The sequence below is a fragment of the Homarus americanus genome, unplaced genomic scaffold (assembly GCF_018991925.1).
Source record: "Homarus americanus isolate GMGI-L3 unplaced genomic scaffold, GMGI_Hamer_2.0 scaffold59578, whole genome shotgun sequence".
Classification (NCBI taxonomy): domain Eukaryota; kingdom Metazoa; phylum Arthropoda; class Malacostraca; order Decapoda; family Nephropidae; genus Homarus; species Homarus americanus.
The window spans coordinates 5,464,137-5,482,139 of record NW_024712913.1 but is presented as its reverse complement, the minus strand read 5'-3'; the positions used below and the strand labels follow the sequence as shown (position 1 = coordinate 5,482,139).

The 18,003-nt window shown below is 38.8% G+C and overlaps 1 protein-coding gene across 1 annotated transcript in view; it reads left to right on the top strand.

Moving 5' to 3' along the window:
- Positions 1 to 7,747, top strand: part of LOC121864916 (endoglucanase E-4-like) — a 65,169-nt gene extending 57,422 nt beyond the window's left edge. The window contains exons 11-14 of the mRNA XM_042364103.1: positions 5,387 to 5,555; positions 5,712 to 5,876; positions 6,116 to 6,292; positions 7,706 to 7,747. Of these exons, the coding sequence (XP_042220037.1) occupies positions 5,387 to 5,555; positions 5,712 to 5,876; positions 6,116 to 6,292; positions 7,706 to 7,747 (553 nt within the window). The remainder of the gene's footprint in view (positions 1 to 5,386; positions 5,556 to 5,711; positions 5,877 to 6,115; positions 6,293 to 7,705) is intronic.
- The last annotated feature ends 10,256 nt before the right edge of the window (positions 7,748 to 18,003 follow it).

The window sequence follows — 18,003 nt, the reverse complement described above, 5'->3', positions numbered from 1 at the left end:
TCTCCACTGAATTTTTTCTAGGGATTCTATATCTATTTTGTAGTACCGTGACCAGAACTGAACTTCGAAATCCAAGTTAGGTTTCATAAGCACAAGATATAGTTTTAGGATAACCTCACTAGTCTTGTAACTAACACTCCTGTGTATGAACTCAAGCACTTTGTTAGCCTTGTTTCGAGCAAATGCACATTGTTGACTTAGTTCAAGATTCCTACTTATCATTACTCCTAAATCTTTCTCACGGTCTGATTTCTCTATAACATCGTTGTTCATATGATATCTGGTATCTCTGTTTACATCTTCTAGATTAAGTACTTTACATTTGTCCACATTAACTTTCATCAGCCATTTTTCTTATCATGTGAAAAATTTGTTTAGGTCTACCTATAGTTTTGCGGAGTCCTCGTCAGATTTAATTACACGCCCTATTTTAGTGTCATCAGCAAATTTACTGATGTTGCTGAATATGCCTATATCTATGTCGTTTTTTATATAATAAATAGTCATGGTCCAAGTACTGAGCCTTGGGTACTCCACTCGTGACGTTACCCCAATCGGATTTAGTGCCGTTAATGTTTACTGGCTGTTTTTTGCTCTGTAACCACGCCCTAATCCATTTTAGAAAATCTCCAATTCCATAAGCCTACACTTTTCGTATTAGTCTTTCGCGGGAGACCTCTAAAGTCGAGATATACCATATCGTAATCGTGCCCGTCATCCACTGATTCGAAAACAGTTGAAAAGAATGTTAATAGATTAGTCAGACATGAACGCCCACTTGTGAGCCATGTTGGGAATCATTGATCAACTTTTGCTTATCCAGGTGAATTCGAATAGAGTATGAAATTATTGCTCCCAGCAATTTGCTTACAATTGATGCTAAACTGATTGGACGGTAGCTAGAGGTTAGTGATCTATCTCCCTTCTTGAAAATCGGTATCACATTCGCTATCCTTCAGGATTCTGGTACTACACCCGTTTTTAATGATATGTTAAACAAATTTGCAAAGGGCATACTAGACTTTTCTGACAAATATCTCACCGGGACCTAGTGATTTATTAGGCTTTAGCTTGTCTATTTGCTTACTAACATCGTTACTAGTCACTACCATCTCACTATTTATGTGTATAGTCGGTGCCTCGGGTATCATGTTTGAATTTTTGGTGGTGAAATTATTGAAAAATATATGTTTAGATTATTGCTCATGTCTCCGTAGTTATCCATTTGCTCTTTGGTATCTGACTGTATTGGTCCAATCTTGTCTCGTGTATTAGTTTGATACATTTGGAAGAATCCCATGGGGTTTAAATTCGCCTCCCTTGTTACCTTCAGTTCATTATTCCTCTTTCCCTTTCTTATCTCGGTCTTACCCTACAGGCCAATACCTTATAATAATCTCGGAGGTAAACTTCACCACGATTTATTCTCGTACCTATAGCCTTTCTTTGTTCAAAAATATTCTTTAAATAATTATTTATCCATTTGGGGTCATTGTTATTTGATCTGCATTTTCTGCATGGTCTGTTCTGCCTTTTTTGCATTAAGTAACTCATGATTTAAATAGTTGTGGAACTCGTCAACCTCAGATCTCGATATCAGGTCATCCTCAAACATTATTTTTGGTGAGGTTATCGTTGTCAGTTCACCAGGTAAAGAGAGGTCGCTCTCTGTGGGTACATTGTGTGAAGTCATGTAATTCACGCCCAAACGTAATACCCCCATTTTCTGATGCCATTTCAACCGATCAGCGTTTGACTTTCTGAAATCTAGGACTTTCATGGAATTTTCCTTAAATTGAATTTAATTGAATTGAAGCAGTTTATTTAGCCAGAAAAACACAGGTACAGTGTGGATAATAATAACAATATTAACATGGCTGAGCCAGTTGAGAACCTGAGCTCTCTTTTAGGCACCTAATATACTATACATTTATCTCAAGGAAGTATTATGTAACATTTAGTATCATCTGGAATAGTACAATAGCATGGTGGTAATAAGAACATCTCATAATGTTACCACCGTTATCACTTCAATATATACATAAATTACATTGGAATTGAAAAACATAAGTATAATGGGGAAGCAGTACAACATGGGTAATACAGTAATAAGGTTCAACAAGAGGACAGAGCTGTCAGGATTATGTCTAGTTGGCAATCATTTTATTGCAATGGTAATTACTTATCTATTTACATGATAATTTCCGATAAAACGGTTTTGATGGTACAATAAAAGCAGGTACTGTAAATATAGGTGTTAAAAGAAATATTAATACCTAGACATTTTCGCCCCCTAGGCCCTGATGTGGGTTAGTGACCTGTGCCCGGGTGGGCTAATCCCCGTAAAAAAAAATAAAAAGACAACAGATAGTTTATAAGAGATGATTTAAAGGAAGGGAGCATAGTCTTTGCTCGGATGGGTGGGGGTAAGTTCTTCCACATCTTCATGCCTTGATATTATATGGAGGTCTGGGACTGAGATGAGAGCATGGGGGGTGGTCTTAGTAGCTCTGGGTGCCTTAAGTTATATCTCTGATTATTCCGGAACTGGAAATAAATATTGTCAAGCAAGTGATTGTTAGATTTGTAAACAAAGAAGGCACAGCAGTAGGTGTTAGTATCTTCGAATTTTAAAAGTTTCAATATAGCAAATTTTTCGCTTGTGTGATTCTTTTTTCAAGTAGGTCATTGTCCGTACAACTCTCTTTTGTGCAGTAACCAGAGATTGTGTTTTTGAAGAGCCAGAGGGCCCCCATAGTGTGTGACAGTGTATCAGGTGTTGGTAAACAAGATCTTGATAAATTTCTTTCATTGCTGTGAGAGCGAGTGACTGTCGAGTGTGATATATGATACTGCACTGTTTATTGACTTTACTGTGAATGGCTTGTATGTGGTTTCTCCAGTTAAGTTTCTCATCAACAATAACTTCGAGGAATTTAGTATTTTGCTTGCGTTTAAGGACTGTATTTCCAAGGTACAGGGGGTCCAAGTCTGGGGGCAAGTTTTTCCTTCTGTAAAAGCTCGTGTAGTGGGTTTTCTCAAGATTTAAGGTCAGTTTATTACGTATTACCCAGGTTCTGAAAAAAGTTAATTCAGTGTTCATAGTTCTCATCAAGGAATGGAGTTCTGAGTTGCTGGCATAGAGATTACTATCGTCTGCAAATAAGTTGTATTTTATGAATGAACAGTACTGGACCGAGAATGGAACCTTGGGGGACTCCATATAAGATTGGCGAGGAGTCAGAATGGTGATTATTATAGCAGACATACTGCATCCTGTTGGACAGATATGAGGTAAACCAATTGTCGGACAGGCCCTTAATGCCGTAATGTTCAAGTTTTGAAAGGAGGATGGTATGGTCGACAGTATCGAAGGCTTTAGAGAGGTCCAAGAATATACCGACTGTGAACTGACTGTCATCAAAGGAATTTAAGATGTCATTAGTAAAGGATAGCAGAGCACTCTCAGTCGACCTTCTAGCTCTAAATCCAAACTGGGAGTCTGTAAAGATGTTATTGGCATTGCAGAATGAATTTAGTCTTTTACATGCTAGCTTTTCCAGTATCTTACTCAAGGCTGGGAGGACTGATATGGGGCGGTAATTCTTGAAGAGCCCTTTGTCCCCAGATTTTTTATATGCTGGGTGAACTTAAGCAATTTTCAGTTTATCAGGAAACACACCACTAGTGAAGGAGGAGTTACAAATGTGTAGATGAACAGGTGGCTACTTTCTTAATGATGCTCATTGGTATATTGTCTTCTCCTGCTGCTGCAACTTTGGACATTTTTATGATGGCCAGTAATTCATCTACTGTGACAGAGGATAAGAAGAGCTCATTTTGCTCTGTGTTTTGCAGGTAGGCTCTAAATTCCTGATGGTGATCAGGGATGCTCTCTGCAAGATTTTTGCCAACATAAATAAAATATTCATGGAATTGGTTGGCAATGGATCGGGTTCCGTTACAACTGAATCATTTATCATAAAAGCTGAGTGCGGGGCAGAAGGTTGAGTGTTCCTGCTCTGTATAGAATTTATGACATTCCAGGTTTTCTTACTGTCGCCTAATGCAAATTGGAGCTTATTTGTATAATAGTTACGTCTGGCATTTCTAACTGCTTTAGTTACTCTATTTCTGATATTTAGGTAAGCATCACCGAAAGTTATGGGTCTTTTTGCAAATTTCCTTTGGAGTTTGTGTTTTTCTTTTGTCATTATCATAATTTCGCTTGTGATATAGGGTTTGGAAACGGATACAGTTTTCACTGACTTAGTCTTGAGTAGGAAGCATTTATCAATTGCATTGAAGATGCAAGAGAAGTTGCAGCTGTTCACGTTAGCGCTGTCGGAGGCATAGACAAGATCCGAGTTAGCATTCATTAGGTTGTTTTCAAAAAGGAGCATGTTGTCGGTTCAGTAGTCTCTATATTGGATTCAGACTCTACTAGACCGTTCAGGTCTTGTGGCTGTTTTATACATGGCAAAAACTGGGAAGTGATCTGAGATATTGTTATAAATAATTCGACTTGCAAGATTGTTAGGAGTGTTGTTAGTCCAGATATGATCTATCACAGTGGCAGAGGTGGCAGTTACTCTAGTGGGTTTGGTTACAGTGTTGAAGAAGAGTTTAGAATGACATTAAGTTCTACTTTGAATCTCACTTCTTTGTGATCGCTGTTAGCTAGTTCGTTCCCTATGTCGACACTAGTAATGAGGTTTTCTCTTTTTGATAGAACTAAATTGAGTTTATTATTACCCCAGGTGGGTTCGTCTATATGTTACTTAGGAAACAGTCCTGAACTATTTCAAGAAAATCCTCGCATTCTGAGTTACCTGTAAGGTCGGTCCAATCTATTTGACTAAAGTTAAAGTCGCCTACTATACAGGCAATTCTATATCTGGATGCCCTGCACATTTCATCCTAAATAAGTTGCTATAAACTCAATCGAGATTAGGAGGTCTATATATTACTTATATGATTAATTTTTCCATACCATCGGTTAAATCTATCCAAATTGTTTCTGTAGTCAGTTCAGTTTTTATTTCCCTTTTGATTACACTTTTCAGATTATCCCTGACATAGATTGCGACCCCGCCTCCTTTCCTAATCTGCCTTTAATTTGGTATTCGACAGGTAACTCACATGAGTCTAAGTTCATCCACGTTTCGGTGAATGCTATTATATCGATTTTTTTGGTATATACCAACGCCATTTTGTTTATCATACTTCTACCGTTTGACTAGTAGACATTTAAGTTAGAAATGCCACCAAGTCAGTGACATCATCAGATCAGTAACAGGAAAAAGCAACAGCAACTTGTAAACTCAGTAACACCAGTAATTCAGTAACCACAGCGCGTGAGTGACTGTATCTTTCCTCTCCTCAGGTCCATTAATGGCTTCGGCGACGAGCTTTGCTGGGCGGCTCTATGGTTGGCTCGAGCCACAGGAGATCCCAGCTACATCGCCAAGGCTCGAGACCATTGGGACGAGTTTAACTTCTTAAAGAGTGTTCATGCCAACTTTTCCTGGAACGACAAGACACCTGGAATCCTTGTAAGTTAATTTGAAGGAAGATTTCCGACGTTTGTAAATATGTCCGACGGACATATTCACCGTGCTAAATTTGATAAGATGTTATGTGAAGTTTGAGACTTTTTAGGAATTTATGTACATTAATACTAATGGCAATCTTTCTTATCCCTGATACAGTCACTCTTCTGGATGTTGGACAACTCCAGTGAGTATCCTGACGCCCTCAGAAACTACCTGGTCTGGTTAAAGACCAGTGCATCATACACCCCGGAGGGTCTTGTTTTCTTGGGTGACCAGGGCTCCAACCGCTATGCTGCCAACGCCGCCTTCATCTCCCTCTTTGTTAGTTCCTTCCAGAAAAGGCTTTTAAAATATTGGAATCACTTAGACACAATATGAGTGATAAAATAGTGCATACACATCTTTAATTATAAAAATATAAACGAGAAAACGAACCTTTGCCTTGATCAATTGTTTGGAACATATCTTTCCAAAAATCGTGTGAGGAAACTCAGACAAGAGGTCTTCATGTCAAAATTTAACATGACTGAAAATGATAAAATAATTATTTTATCTTTCAGGTCGCCAAGAATGGTATGGACACTGAAGCTAACCAGAAGTGGGCGAGGGAACAGATCGGTCAACTGTTGGGAGACAACTCCCGTTACAGCAGGTCCTTCGTGGTGGGCTACGGCCAGAACCCCCCTAAGAGAGTCCATCACCGTGCCAGGTACACACACACACATCAATTGTTTGTGGTAGTTATACTGTACTGCACAGTATATATATATATATATATATATATATATATATATATATATATATATATATATATATATATATATATATATATATATATATATATATATATATATATATATATATATATATATAATCAACGACCTCACCATCAAGGAATCGAACCCTCGACCTACTGGGTGTGACTAGGGAACGCTTACCGGCTAGGCCACAAGCGTTCCCTAGTCACACCCAGTAGGTCGAGGGTTCGATTCCTTGCTGGTGAGGTCGTTGATTATATGTTCAAAGTCCGCGTGTTATATGGACTAAAAATGAAGTATATATATGTACCTCGCGTTTCATACCAGCTGGATTCGGTAAAATGCTACTGACACCACATAAGAGGCACGGGCAGTTTCCCAATGAGGTTCACGGCGCCATCAGCTCGATGAACAGGCTTTGTGTGAAATATAACAGAGTCTAGAACTGCTTTTAGTGTCCTTGTGGCCTAGCCGGTAAGCGTTCCCTAGTCACACCCAGTAGGTCGAGGGTTCGATTCCTTGCTGGTGAGGTCGTTGATTATATGTTCAAAGTCCGCGTGTTATATGGACTTATATATATATATATATATATGTATATATATATATATATATATATATATATATATATATATATATATATATATATATATATATATATATATATATATATATATATATATATATATATATATATATATATATATATATAGTATATACTGATACCCACATAGGAAACAAGAAAACACGAAGTTCCCAAGCGCTTTCGTGTAATTCACATCTTCATGAGTACAGACTAAGGAGTAATTATTGACAAGTCTAATATATACAGTAAAGGAGAGTTAGATCAAATCCCTAGGGACAGCAGGTGCCCACCACATTCAGATCATAAAATTCTTCTTAATCACAAAGTTGTCCAGTTTGTACATGCCATTACTCAAATTCATGTTGACAGATTCGGTATGTTTAATGAGACTACATTCTATAATGTTCCTTTTCGATGGTTACATACCTTTGTTCTCGATCCAGCATTACACGACTAGCATAAGATACTGGTCTGAGGATATCATCAACTTCTTGCAGCAGGACTGCACCCAATCCAGTATCTAAATGCTTCTGTTCTTAAATAAAACAGTTTAGAATAATCAGGAAAACATAATATTGATTCACAAGCTAGATCTGATATTAGTTTCTGAAAACTTTCTAGTTGTTCATCTGACCAAATCAATTTGTTACTGCTGAATTTATTTGATAGAACATTAATGCAAGATACAATTCCAGCAGAATTTGAAACAAGTCTCCGATAAAAAGATACTGTAACTATAAATGACCGTAATTGTTTCTTTGTCTGAGGTACAGGCATTTGCAAAATGGGTTTTACTTTATCTTCTACAGGTAAAAGCAGATTACTTCCCAAGGAAAATCCCAAATATTTGATAGGTGGATATGCAAGGAAATACTTACTGGGACCAGCTGCAAGTCCATGGGCTCACAAAGTGTCATACAAGGATTATAGATCTTTCAGATGTTCTTCCCAGGTACTGTTATGTACAACCAAGTTATAAAAGTCACAAACTTTTTTTTTAAGGTTAAAGGTCACCTTTCTCATCAATCTAATAAATGTAGCACAAGCAATTTTCAAACCAAATGGTAACATTCTGAATTGCATTAATCCTCTATTGCTTGCAAAGGCTGTGATTTTCTTTGGTAATATCCCTTACACAGATCGATCTCAGTGAAAAACTCATCCCCAACAAACTCTCCCAGGGACTCATCAACTGCTGGCATAGGCTCAGCATCAAAATAGCTTACATCATTAACGCTACGATAATCAATGTACAATCTCAATGAATTGTCAGGCTTCCTTACAAAAATAACAGGTGAACAACAATATGCAGAGTCAGAATGATCAATAATTCCCATGTCAAACAATTTATCAACTTCATCGTTAAACACCTGAACCGAATTATGAGGTATTGGATATGTTTTCTTGTAAACTGGGATATCTGTAGTTAATTTGATGTCATGGTAAATACTTTCTGTTTTACCTGGTTTACAAGAAAACACACCTGAATATCCTAAAATAAGGGAATCAATCTCTTCCTTTTGTTCACATGATAATGTGCTATTGATGCCAACCTTAGAGCTTGTATCAGAGGAATCGTAAACAATATTATCACAATTAGAACCTGGATCTTCCTGATTTAAATCAATGATGCATACATTACACTGAAAAGAGTCAGGGTTAGATGGATCTCTTTTAATGTATTTATTTAGCAAGTTGACTTGAAAAAAGTTTTATCTTTTCTCGAACTTTGACGTAAGAGTCTACACCATTAAAATGAGTTCCAATGACACAATATGGACCTTTCCAAGTCATATTCAGCTTCTTAGAAGAAGTTGGTAGTAATAATAACACCTCATCACCAATTTCCAATTTCCGAGTTTTAGCTTTCTTGTCAAAATAGGTTTTGTATTGAGAACAACTAATATTAGAATTTTTGAGAGCAAGTTCAGCAGAAGCTTCTAATCGAGATCGTAATTCCAAAACATATGATGAGTCTCACGTAAATCTTCATCTTGGTCTTCCTTCGTCCATAGTTCGTACAGAATATGCAAAGGACCTCTCACTTGTCGACCATACAGAAGTTCGATAGGTGAAAATTTTAGCATGTCATGAGGAATTTCCCTATAAGCAAAGAGAACAGAAGGGATATATGTATCCCAGTCTCGAGGTCGATCAATACATAGGCGTTGTAACATTGATTTAAAAACATTATGAAATCTTCTACTGTACCGTTACAAGCTGGATGGTAAGGACTTGTGTGAAAAGCTTTAATAGATAATAATCTATTTATTTCAGTCATCAATTCTGACCTAACTGGGGACCTCTATCGGACAATATCTAATAGATAAACCAACACGTGAGAAAATAGTAAGACGATTTTCAGCCACAGTTATAGTATCAATGTTTTTTCATGGCACAGCTTCCGTAAGCGAGTTGCATAATCAATAAGGGTGAGAATGTATTTGTGACCATTTAAAGATGATGGGGTAATGGGGCCAACTGTATCTATAGCTACTTTAGCAAAAGGGGTTTCAGTGTGAGGCATAGGAATTAAGAGACTTGCTTTACTTTTCCTTTAGGAGTTGTTTTCTGGCAAGTAGGACAAGACTGACAGTAACGTTTTATTTCAGAAGTTTTATCAGGCCAATAAAATTTATTCAAGATCTTGCTTGCAGTTTTTGTATGTGAAAAATGACCCACAAAGGTGGACTCATGAGCTGTGAACAATACTTGCTTTCTGAATTTCTCAGGCACAAATAATTGCTTACTCCCAACTTCCTCTTCGACTTTACTTGAGATACAAATCCTGTACATGAGACCATTTAATCGAGAAAACTTAACTGATCTATTCTTTACTGGCTGGGGTGTATCTGCTTCAACGTTATTCCTGACAATATCAAGAATAGGACAGTTATTTTGGGCTTCAATGAAATCCTCTTTACTACTAGGAAATGTACAATAGGTATTACAGGAGTCAACAGTTTTTGCAGTTCCTTTTTGAGATTGTTTATTTGTAACACCAGATAAGAATGCCACTTATTTGCTAAAAACACTATATACATATATATTAATAATTAATCGTACTCACAGTGGCGAGGCAGGTCACGGCCTCTCACAACAGCTCGTGTAAAATGAATCTTTACTTTCGAAACATGCGAACAACACTTTGTGTAAAATGAATCATTAGTTTCCAACACCTGAGTTTCGAACTCAAGCAAGATGCGAAATAAGACAGGGTAATTCATTCACAGGGGAGTTCTTAATTAACATTTGTTTTACAGTACTCGAGGAACTAAATGTTACATTTATGCTCCAGGTTTTCAGTTGTAGAGGAATTGGCGAGGAATGTAATATGTTCTACTAAGCCCAGACAGGTAAAGATCTTATAACTAGACTTAAACAGCATAAATATAGTGTTAGGACAGGCTTGGAATCCAATGCTCTGTTCATTCATATGAGAGATAAAAAGCATTGCATTGACTGGGAAAATGCCTCCTAAATATTATCTTGCAATTCAATTGTCAGTAGTATCATTATAGAATGTAGTCCCATTAAACATACCGAATCTGTCAACATGAATTTGAGTAATGGCATGTACAAACTAGACAATTTTGTGATTAAGAAGATTGGTAACCAGGTGAGGAGGTTGGGTCACTTTACCTTATGACCTGAATAAATTGGACACTGCTGTCCCCTGGGATTTGATCTCGCTCTCCTTTACTGTATACATAAGCTTTGTCAATAATTACTCCTTAGTCTTTACTCACCCCCTGAAGATGTGAATTACACGAAAGCGCTTGGGAACTTCGTGTTTTCTTCTTTCCTTGTGGTTGTCAGCATATATATATATATATATATATATATATATATATATATATATATATATATATATATATATATATATATATATATATATATATATATATATATATATATATATATATATATATATATATATATATATATATATATATATATATATATATATATATATATATATATATATATATATATATATATATAATATTCAGACCTAATTTATTGAAAATAACTGCAAACATTCATTGTCCATTGCACAAAAACTTGGGTACTCTTCATTGTTTGTTGATCGTTGTTTTAAAAGGGCTAAACAATCCTTTTATTCTACTCAAACTAGACAAGTTCCTACATTTAAGAATATTTTGACTCTACCTTATCGCAATGAATTTGACCCGTTAGTTCAGTCCCTTAAATTATTAAACATTAATGTTGTTTTTAAGTATAACACAACTATTACTAATATATTAATTAAGAATCGCCCGACTTTGAATGTAAATGTAAGTGTTTACTGTATTTCATGTAGCAATTGTAATATAAATTATGTAGGTCAGACTGGGAAAGCATTGAAACTCAGAATTAAACAGCACAAGTACAATATTAGAACGGCATTCGAAAGCAGTGCACTTTTCGTTCATATAAGGAACAATAAACATCCCATAGATTAGGAACACAGATTAGAAGTGTAGAAATCATCATGTTTCACAGAAAGAAGCAAGTTTGATTAGAGGAATGAATTCATTGAACTCAGCAAACCGATAATGTGTTACACAATTTATTTGTCAGTGGCCTAGGGTTAAAAAATGCTTTGAAAGCATTTAAGGTAGATGTAGGATAGATGATTAGGTGTCATATTTTTACCTGACTTGACATGACTAGTTATGTCCCCGGTCACAGTCATGGGCCTGTGGGCCGGGTTCGAATCCTGGTGGGTTGAGGTGTTGATTGTATGTAGAAGTCCGCATGCTTTATTGGGCTAATGAAATATATATGGATCCTCGTGTTTCGAAGCCGGATTTGGTAAAACGTTACTCTGACCACCTACGTGATACGGGTAGTCCCCATTAGAGGTTCACGGCGCCATAAGCTCGTTTGAACAGGCTTTGTGTGAACAAAGTTCAGAATTGCTTTGTGTGTTCTCAGAGTGGCATGGTGGTAGCATTTCGGCTTCACTTACAAGATTGTGGCTCGAGTTTTGCGGGGAGTTGCTTACTGTATATCGAATTTTATACATCACACTCAATTTCTTATTATGCCTATTTTGAGTTTTTGTTTTCACATCACCGGTCATTATTTATGATGGTTGGTTACGTTTAATCCCACTTTATATGAGTATGGGCTTCATCTGAGTCACGAATCAATATTTACCTCTTCAGCTCTTTGCCTGAACCCCCAGCAGACTGTTCAGGAGCTCTGACAATCCCGGCCCCAACTCCCCACGTCCTTTCGGAAGCTTCCGCCGCTGACCGCCGAGGTTAAGTACCAGCAGGTCATATAAATATGATTAAACTGAGTTGACAACAAGTCATGTCTTCAAGCATCTCAGCATGGGATGTTTTGTAATTCTCATTTTTTTTTTTAGCTTCCACCACCATTGCAACATGGTCGCCCTCCCCATACACAATTTTCCCTAAATTAAGTTTGGCTTTCTTCTACCTAGAACGGTGACTACACAGACGACCGCAAGGATATAACTCACAATGGTGTGTCCTGGCACCTACAACGCTGCCTTCACTGGGGCTCTCGCCGCACTTGTCGAGATTAGTTAAACGTCCTGACTTGTCCCCAGACATCATCGCAGAACTGCTTCATACCGCTTAAATTTGTAGACAGTTTTCTCCATTCTGCGTGTTTCCAATCAGGCTTGGACACATTGTCTGCATTCTTGATGTATGAGTAATGTCATAGGTAGAAATATGTCTTTTAATATAAGCTTCAATTTTGTGTCCCTCCCTTATAAACCCACTCAGGCCAGCTGTTTTTGGTCTTAGACATATTCATCACAAAATGAAATTATTATATTTAATGAGAAGATATAAACATTGTTGATTACAGTCAGGAAGTAATGTAACAGTAGTTATTGAGATGTGAACTGAGAGTCATATTGATCTGATTTTATGCCTCATTTACACACACCAAAAGTTAATGTTCGAAATAAGGCAAACAGAGAACCGGGTTTTATATCTAGAAGTGTACAATAAGAGTGCAGAGGTTCCTATTGCAGCTTACATCTTGTGCTAGTCAGCCAAACTTATCAGTGGTTCAAAGCCCTATGCCCTTAATATAGAATGGATATCAACTACTCAGAGTCGGTGCAGAAAGGAAGAATGACGAACATGATTCCGGGGACCTAGAAACCTTCCATATCAGGATAGGTTAAAGAAACTTAACTTGCATTCCTAGAAAGACGAAGAGTGCGGGGAGATATGATAGAAGTATTTAAGTGGGTGAAAGGAATCAATAAAGGGGATATAGATGTTCTATAATATCCGGCAGTGATAGACTCAGAGCAACGGATTTAAGTTGATAAGCTTAGGTTTAGGAGGGAGATAGGAAGAAACTGTCTACAAATAGGGTGGTGGACGAGTGAAACAAGCTTAGCAACTTTGTAAGTGCTGGAATTCTGGAAAGCTCTAAAAGGAGGCTGATAGATTCAGATGGATAGAGAGTGGTAGTAACTCTCGACAGGAGCTGCTAGCGCACAGGCCAACCGGTCGCCAGTAGACCTTATTTTCGTATGTTCTATGTTCTTTATTGACAATACAACATACATACAGTAAACTTCGATTAACCGCTCCGCCATATGGGGGTAAGGGCAAATTGATAATCCAAAAGGTCATTAATAGTAAATAAAGTCTACGGAAATAAAACATGCCTGTTTTAAAGTACCCATTCCTTAACCTACCCTCATTTAAGTCCTCTATTTACTTTTGTTCATTTTACCATTCATATTTCCAATAGCATTTGCATTAAAAGAATAACCACACTTTAGTAAATAAATATGAACTAGCACAGAAACCGTGAATAAAAAAAAGGAAAAGTCAAAGAACATAACACTTAATAACAAAACTTTTTATTAATGAAATACTGTCCATACATAAGCAGTAGCCAAAACCTGAGAAAAGAATAATAGAATAGCATTTTTATTTTATTGCCGCTTAGGTAGTAAGCAGCTACCAAACAGGGAGCCTACGGCTCAAAGACATTACAAGCATAATCTGTTGTCTATCGGTAGACCCTGCTGCCATATGGCATCACGAAAATTATGACCAAGTCCCAGGTTGTTGATCTGACTTCGCCTCATATTTACACACAATTGCAGGCAGGGTTTCCAATTAATTCTGTTACTATTGACAAGACAACATATATTGTTTCTCACTTTTGATTTTTTTTAATTCTTTTGCATTTCTTTTTATGGTTCTTTTATTATTATTATTATTATTACAAGAACACAAGAACACAAGAATGGAGGCAACTGCGGGCCTATTGGCCCATACTGGGCAAGTCCCGTTTACCCAACCCCTATTGCTGTATGAGCATCCAACCTATGTTTGAAGCAATTCAGCGTATTCGAGTTAATGATGATATTTGGCTTGTTCCATTCATCCACTACTCTGTTTCAAACCAGTGTTTACCTATTCACGCCTAAATCTAAATTTGTCTAATTTAAAACCATTGTTACGAGTTCGCTCCTGGTTGGATAGTTTGAGTACCTATATAATGTCCCTTTGTTTGCCCTGCCTTCCACTTATACACCTCTATCAGGTCGCCCCTCGCTCTCCGTCTCTCAAGGGTGAGCAAATTAAGATGCTTTAACCTGTCTCTATACTCAAGGTTGCTAATGCCTGGATTAGTCTTGTCATTCTCCTCTGTATTCTTTCAGTGATTCTATATCCATTCTGTATCGGTGACCAGAACTGAACTGGTTAATCCAGGTGTGGTCTCACAAGAGCAAGATACAGTTTTAGGATGACTCTCGCTAGTCTTGTAACTAACACTCCTTTGTATGAACCCAAGTACTTTATTAGCCTTGAATCCGAGCAAAAACACATTGTTTACTTGGCTTAAGGTTCCTACTTATCATTACTCCTAAATCTCTCTGCAGTCGGATTTCTCTATGGCATTGTTGTTCATCTGGTATCTGGTTTCTGTTTACATCTCCTATACTGAGTACTTTACATTTGTCCACGTTAAATTTCATCTGCCATTTTTCAGACCATTCGAAAAATTTGTTTAGATCTTCCTGTAGTTTTGCGAGTCCTCGTCAGATTTGCGTCCTATTTTAGTGTCATCAGCAAATTTACTTATGTTGCTGTCAATGCTGATATCTATGTCGTTTATGTACATAATAAATAATAATGGTCCAAGTACTGATCCTTGGGGAACTCCACTTGTGACGTTGCTCAATGGGACTTAGTGCCGTTAATGCTCACTGGCTGTTTCCTGTCCTAACCACGCCTAATCCATTTAAGGATGTCACCTTTGATGCCATGACTTCTACCTTTATAATTAGCCTTTCGTGGGGAGACTCTGTCAGAAGGCTTTGCCCTCATCCACCGATTCGAAACTGATGAAAAGAATGTGAATAGATTAGTTAGGCAAGAACGTCCGCTTGTGAAGCCATGCTGGGAATCATTGATCAATCTGTGCTTCTCCAGGTGACTTCGAATAGAGTTTGAAATGATTGCTTCAGTAATTTGCCTACTATTGATGTTAGACTGATTGGGCGGTAGTTAGAGGATAGTGATCTATCCTTCTTGAAAATCGGTATTACATTCGCTATCCTCCAGAATTCTGGTACTACACCTGTTTTTAATGACATATTAAACAACTTTGCTAAGGGCATACTAAGCTCTTCCTTACATTCCTTTAATACTCTGGCAAATATCTCGTCGGGACCAGGTGACTTATAAGGCTTTAGTTTGTCTATTTGCTTACTAACATCGTTACTAGTCACTACTATCTCCTTAATTTGTTTTCTTCACTATCTCTGAATAGAGTCGGTGCCTCGGGTATCATGTTTAAATTTTCGGTGGTGAAACTGTTGAAAAATATTTATTCAAATTATTGCTCATTTCTCCTTCGTTATCAGTGAGCTACTTGAGAGTCTGACCGTATTGGTCCAATCTTTTCTCGTGTTTTAGTTTGATACATTTGGTAGAATATTTTTGGGGTTTGTCTTCGCCTCCTTGCTATCCTACCTCATTATTCCTCTTTGCTTTCCTTATCTCGGTTTTAACCCTACTGTAATACCTATATAATAGTCATGGAGGTGAATTTCTCCACAATTTATCCTTCTACCTATAGCCTATTACTATTATTATTATTATTTTATTATTATTATTATTATTATTATTATTATTATTATTATTATTTTTTTTTGTATTATTATGTATTAATTACATTTTCCTTCAGGCTCTGATGTAGGTCAGTGACCTGTGCGGGTTGGCTAATCCCGAAAAAAAAAATATATTTACTTTAGTGGTCGGGATGGCGGTTAATCGAAGAAATCGGTTATTCAGTTTTACTGTTTATACAATACCTCATTTGTGCGAAATCGAACCGGAATCTCTCGTATGAACAGGGATCTCTACCACCGCACCACAAGGACACTGTAGTGGGCGTCTCCCCTACAAACTGCATGCTTCCATCCCTGCGACGCTTTCCTTAGCAACCAAACAGCGGCGTCACCAGATCGCGCCCATTATCTAACAACGAGCCAAAGACCGGTTACTTCTCGGGTTTTCCCAACATGACTCATAGAGGACTGCGGCTGCTGGTATGTAAGCTCTGTCTCTCCATTGAGATTCATTCTTGCCTCACTTCTACAACCGCGCAACACCTCCTCCTCCGCCGCTGCCTGGCGACCTTCTTCTCCTCGCCTGCCTGGCGGTCCACGCTCCCGCCAGCGAGCATGGCGACCACCAGCTGTCCTTCTCTGAGCTTCCTCACCAACCAACTCTCATTCTGCCCATCTTCCTGAACAAGCAACATCTCCTCCAGCAAGTTCCACGCTGTCAGCATTCATTCAACCAGGAGGCCAGCAACAGCAACATCTTCTCTAACGAAGCTCCTGCATCTACCTCCTTCAACCACGCTACTCACCGAACGTCTCTACTGAGCAGCTACTCACCACACGGCACCTCAACACCAGACTGTCTATCATATAACTTATATTATACAGAAAACCACCTTAGAGTTCCATCCATCCTGAGTGCTAGACAACATTATACCACGAATTCCTACAAATGGTGACCCCGGAAATTAGCACTCACACGGATGGAGGAGACATGATCACGCTCCCGGTCTTTAAGCAGCATAGAAGAATGGCTTATCCACACAGAAGCAGCTCTGTTACTCTAAGCAGACACCAGCTCCTCTTCCTGCCCCAAGCACCACATCCTGACGACCCCAGCACACCCGTCCTGCCTCAGACGCCGACCCCGGCCCAGCAGTAACCCCTGCCGCCCCTGACGCGGCCTCTGTTCCCTGGTGCGGACCCACACACACACACACCCCTCTTTTTCTCCTCAGGTACTCCCTGCTAATGTCCTGCACCCTGCTGCTGTCGTGGACCCAGCTGCTGTCACGAGCCCTAATCTGCTTCTGCTGACGCAGCCCCTGCTCTGACCCAGGCCCACACACACCCCAGCAGGCGCATCTGACGACCCTGTACCTGTCGTGAGGAAGCACAACATTCATCGCTTCCACACACCCTCTTTTCTCCCTCAGGTACTCCCTGCTAATGTCCTGCACCCTGCTGCTGTCGTGGACCCAGCTGCTGTCACAAGCCCCAATCCTCTTCTGCTGACGCAGCCCCTGCTCCTGACCCAGGCCCACACACACACCCCAGCAGGCGCATCTGACGACCCTGTACCTGTCGTGAGGGAAGCACAACATTCATCGCCTCCCACACCCTTTTCTCCCTTCTCCCACAGATAGTGTGTATCTAGACAGTTGTATTTCAGCGATCGGCTCATTCACGCCATGCCGTTGTCTCACATGGGCATGCACCTCCCAGTCTGCCTCACATGTGGCAACTCTACAGACAACAAGTCTCCTTCACCGCCTGGAGGAAGGGGTATTGTAGTGGACGTCTCCCCTACAAACTGCGTAGCTGCATCCCTGCGACGCTTTCCTTAGCAACCAAACGAGCAGCGTCACCAGATGCGCCGCCGTATCCTAGCAACCGGGCAAAGACCGGTTACTTCTCGGGTTTTTCCCAACATGACTCATAGAGGACTCGCGGCTGCTGGGTATATAAGCTCTGTCTCTCCATTGAGATTCATTCTTGCCTCACTTTACCATG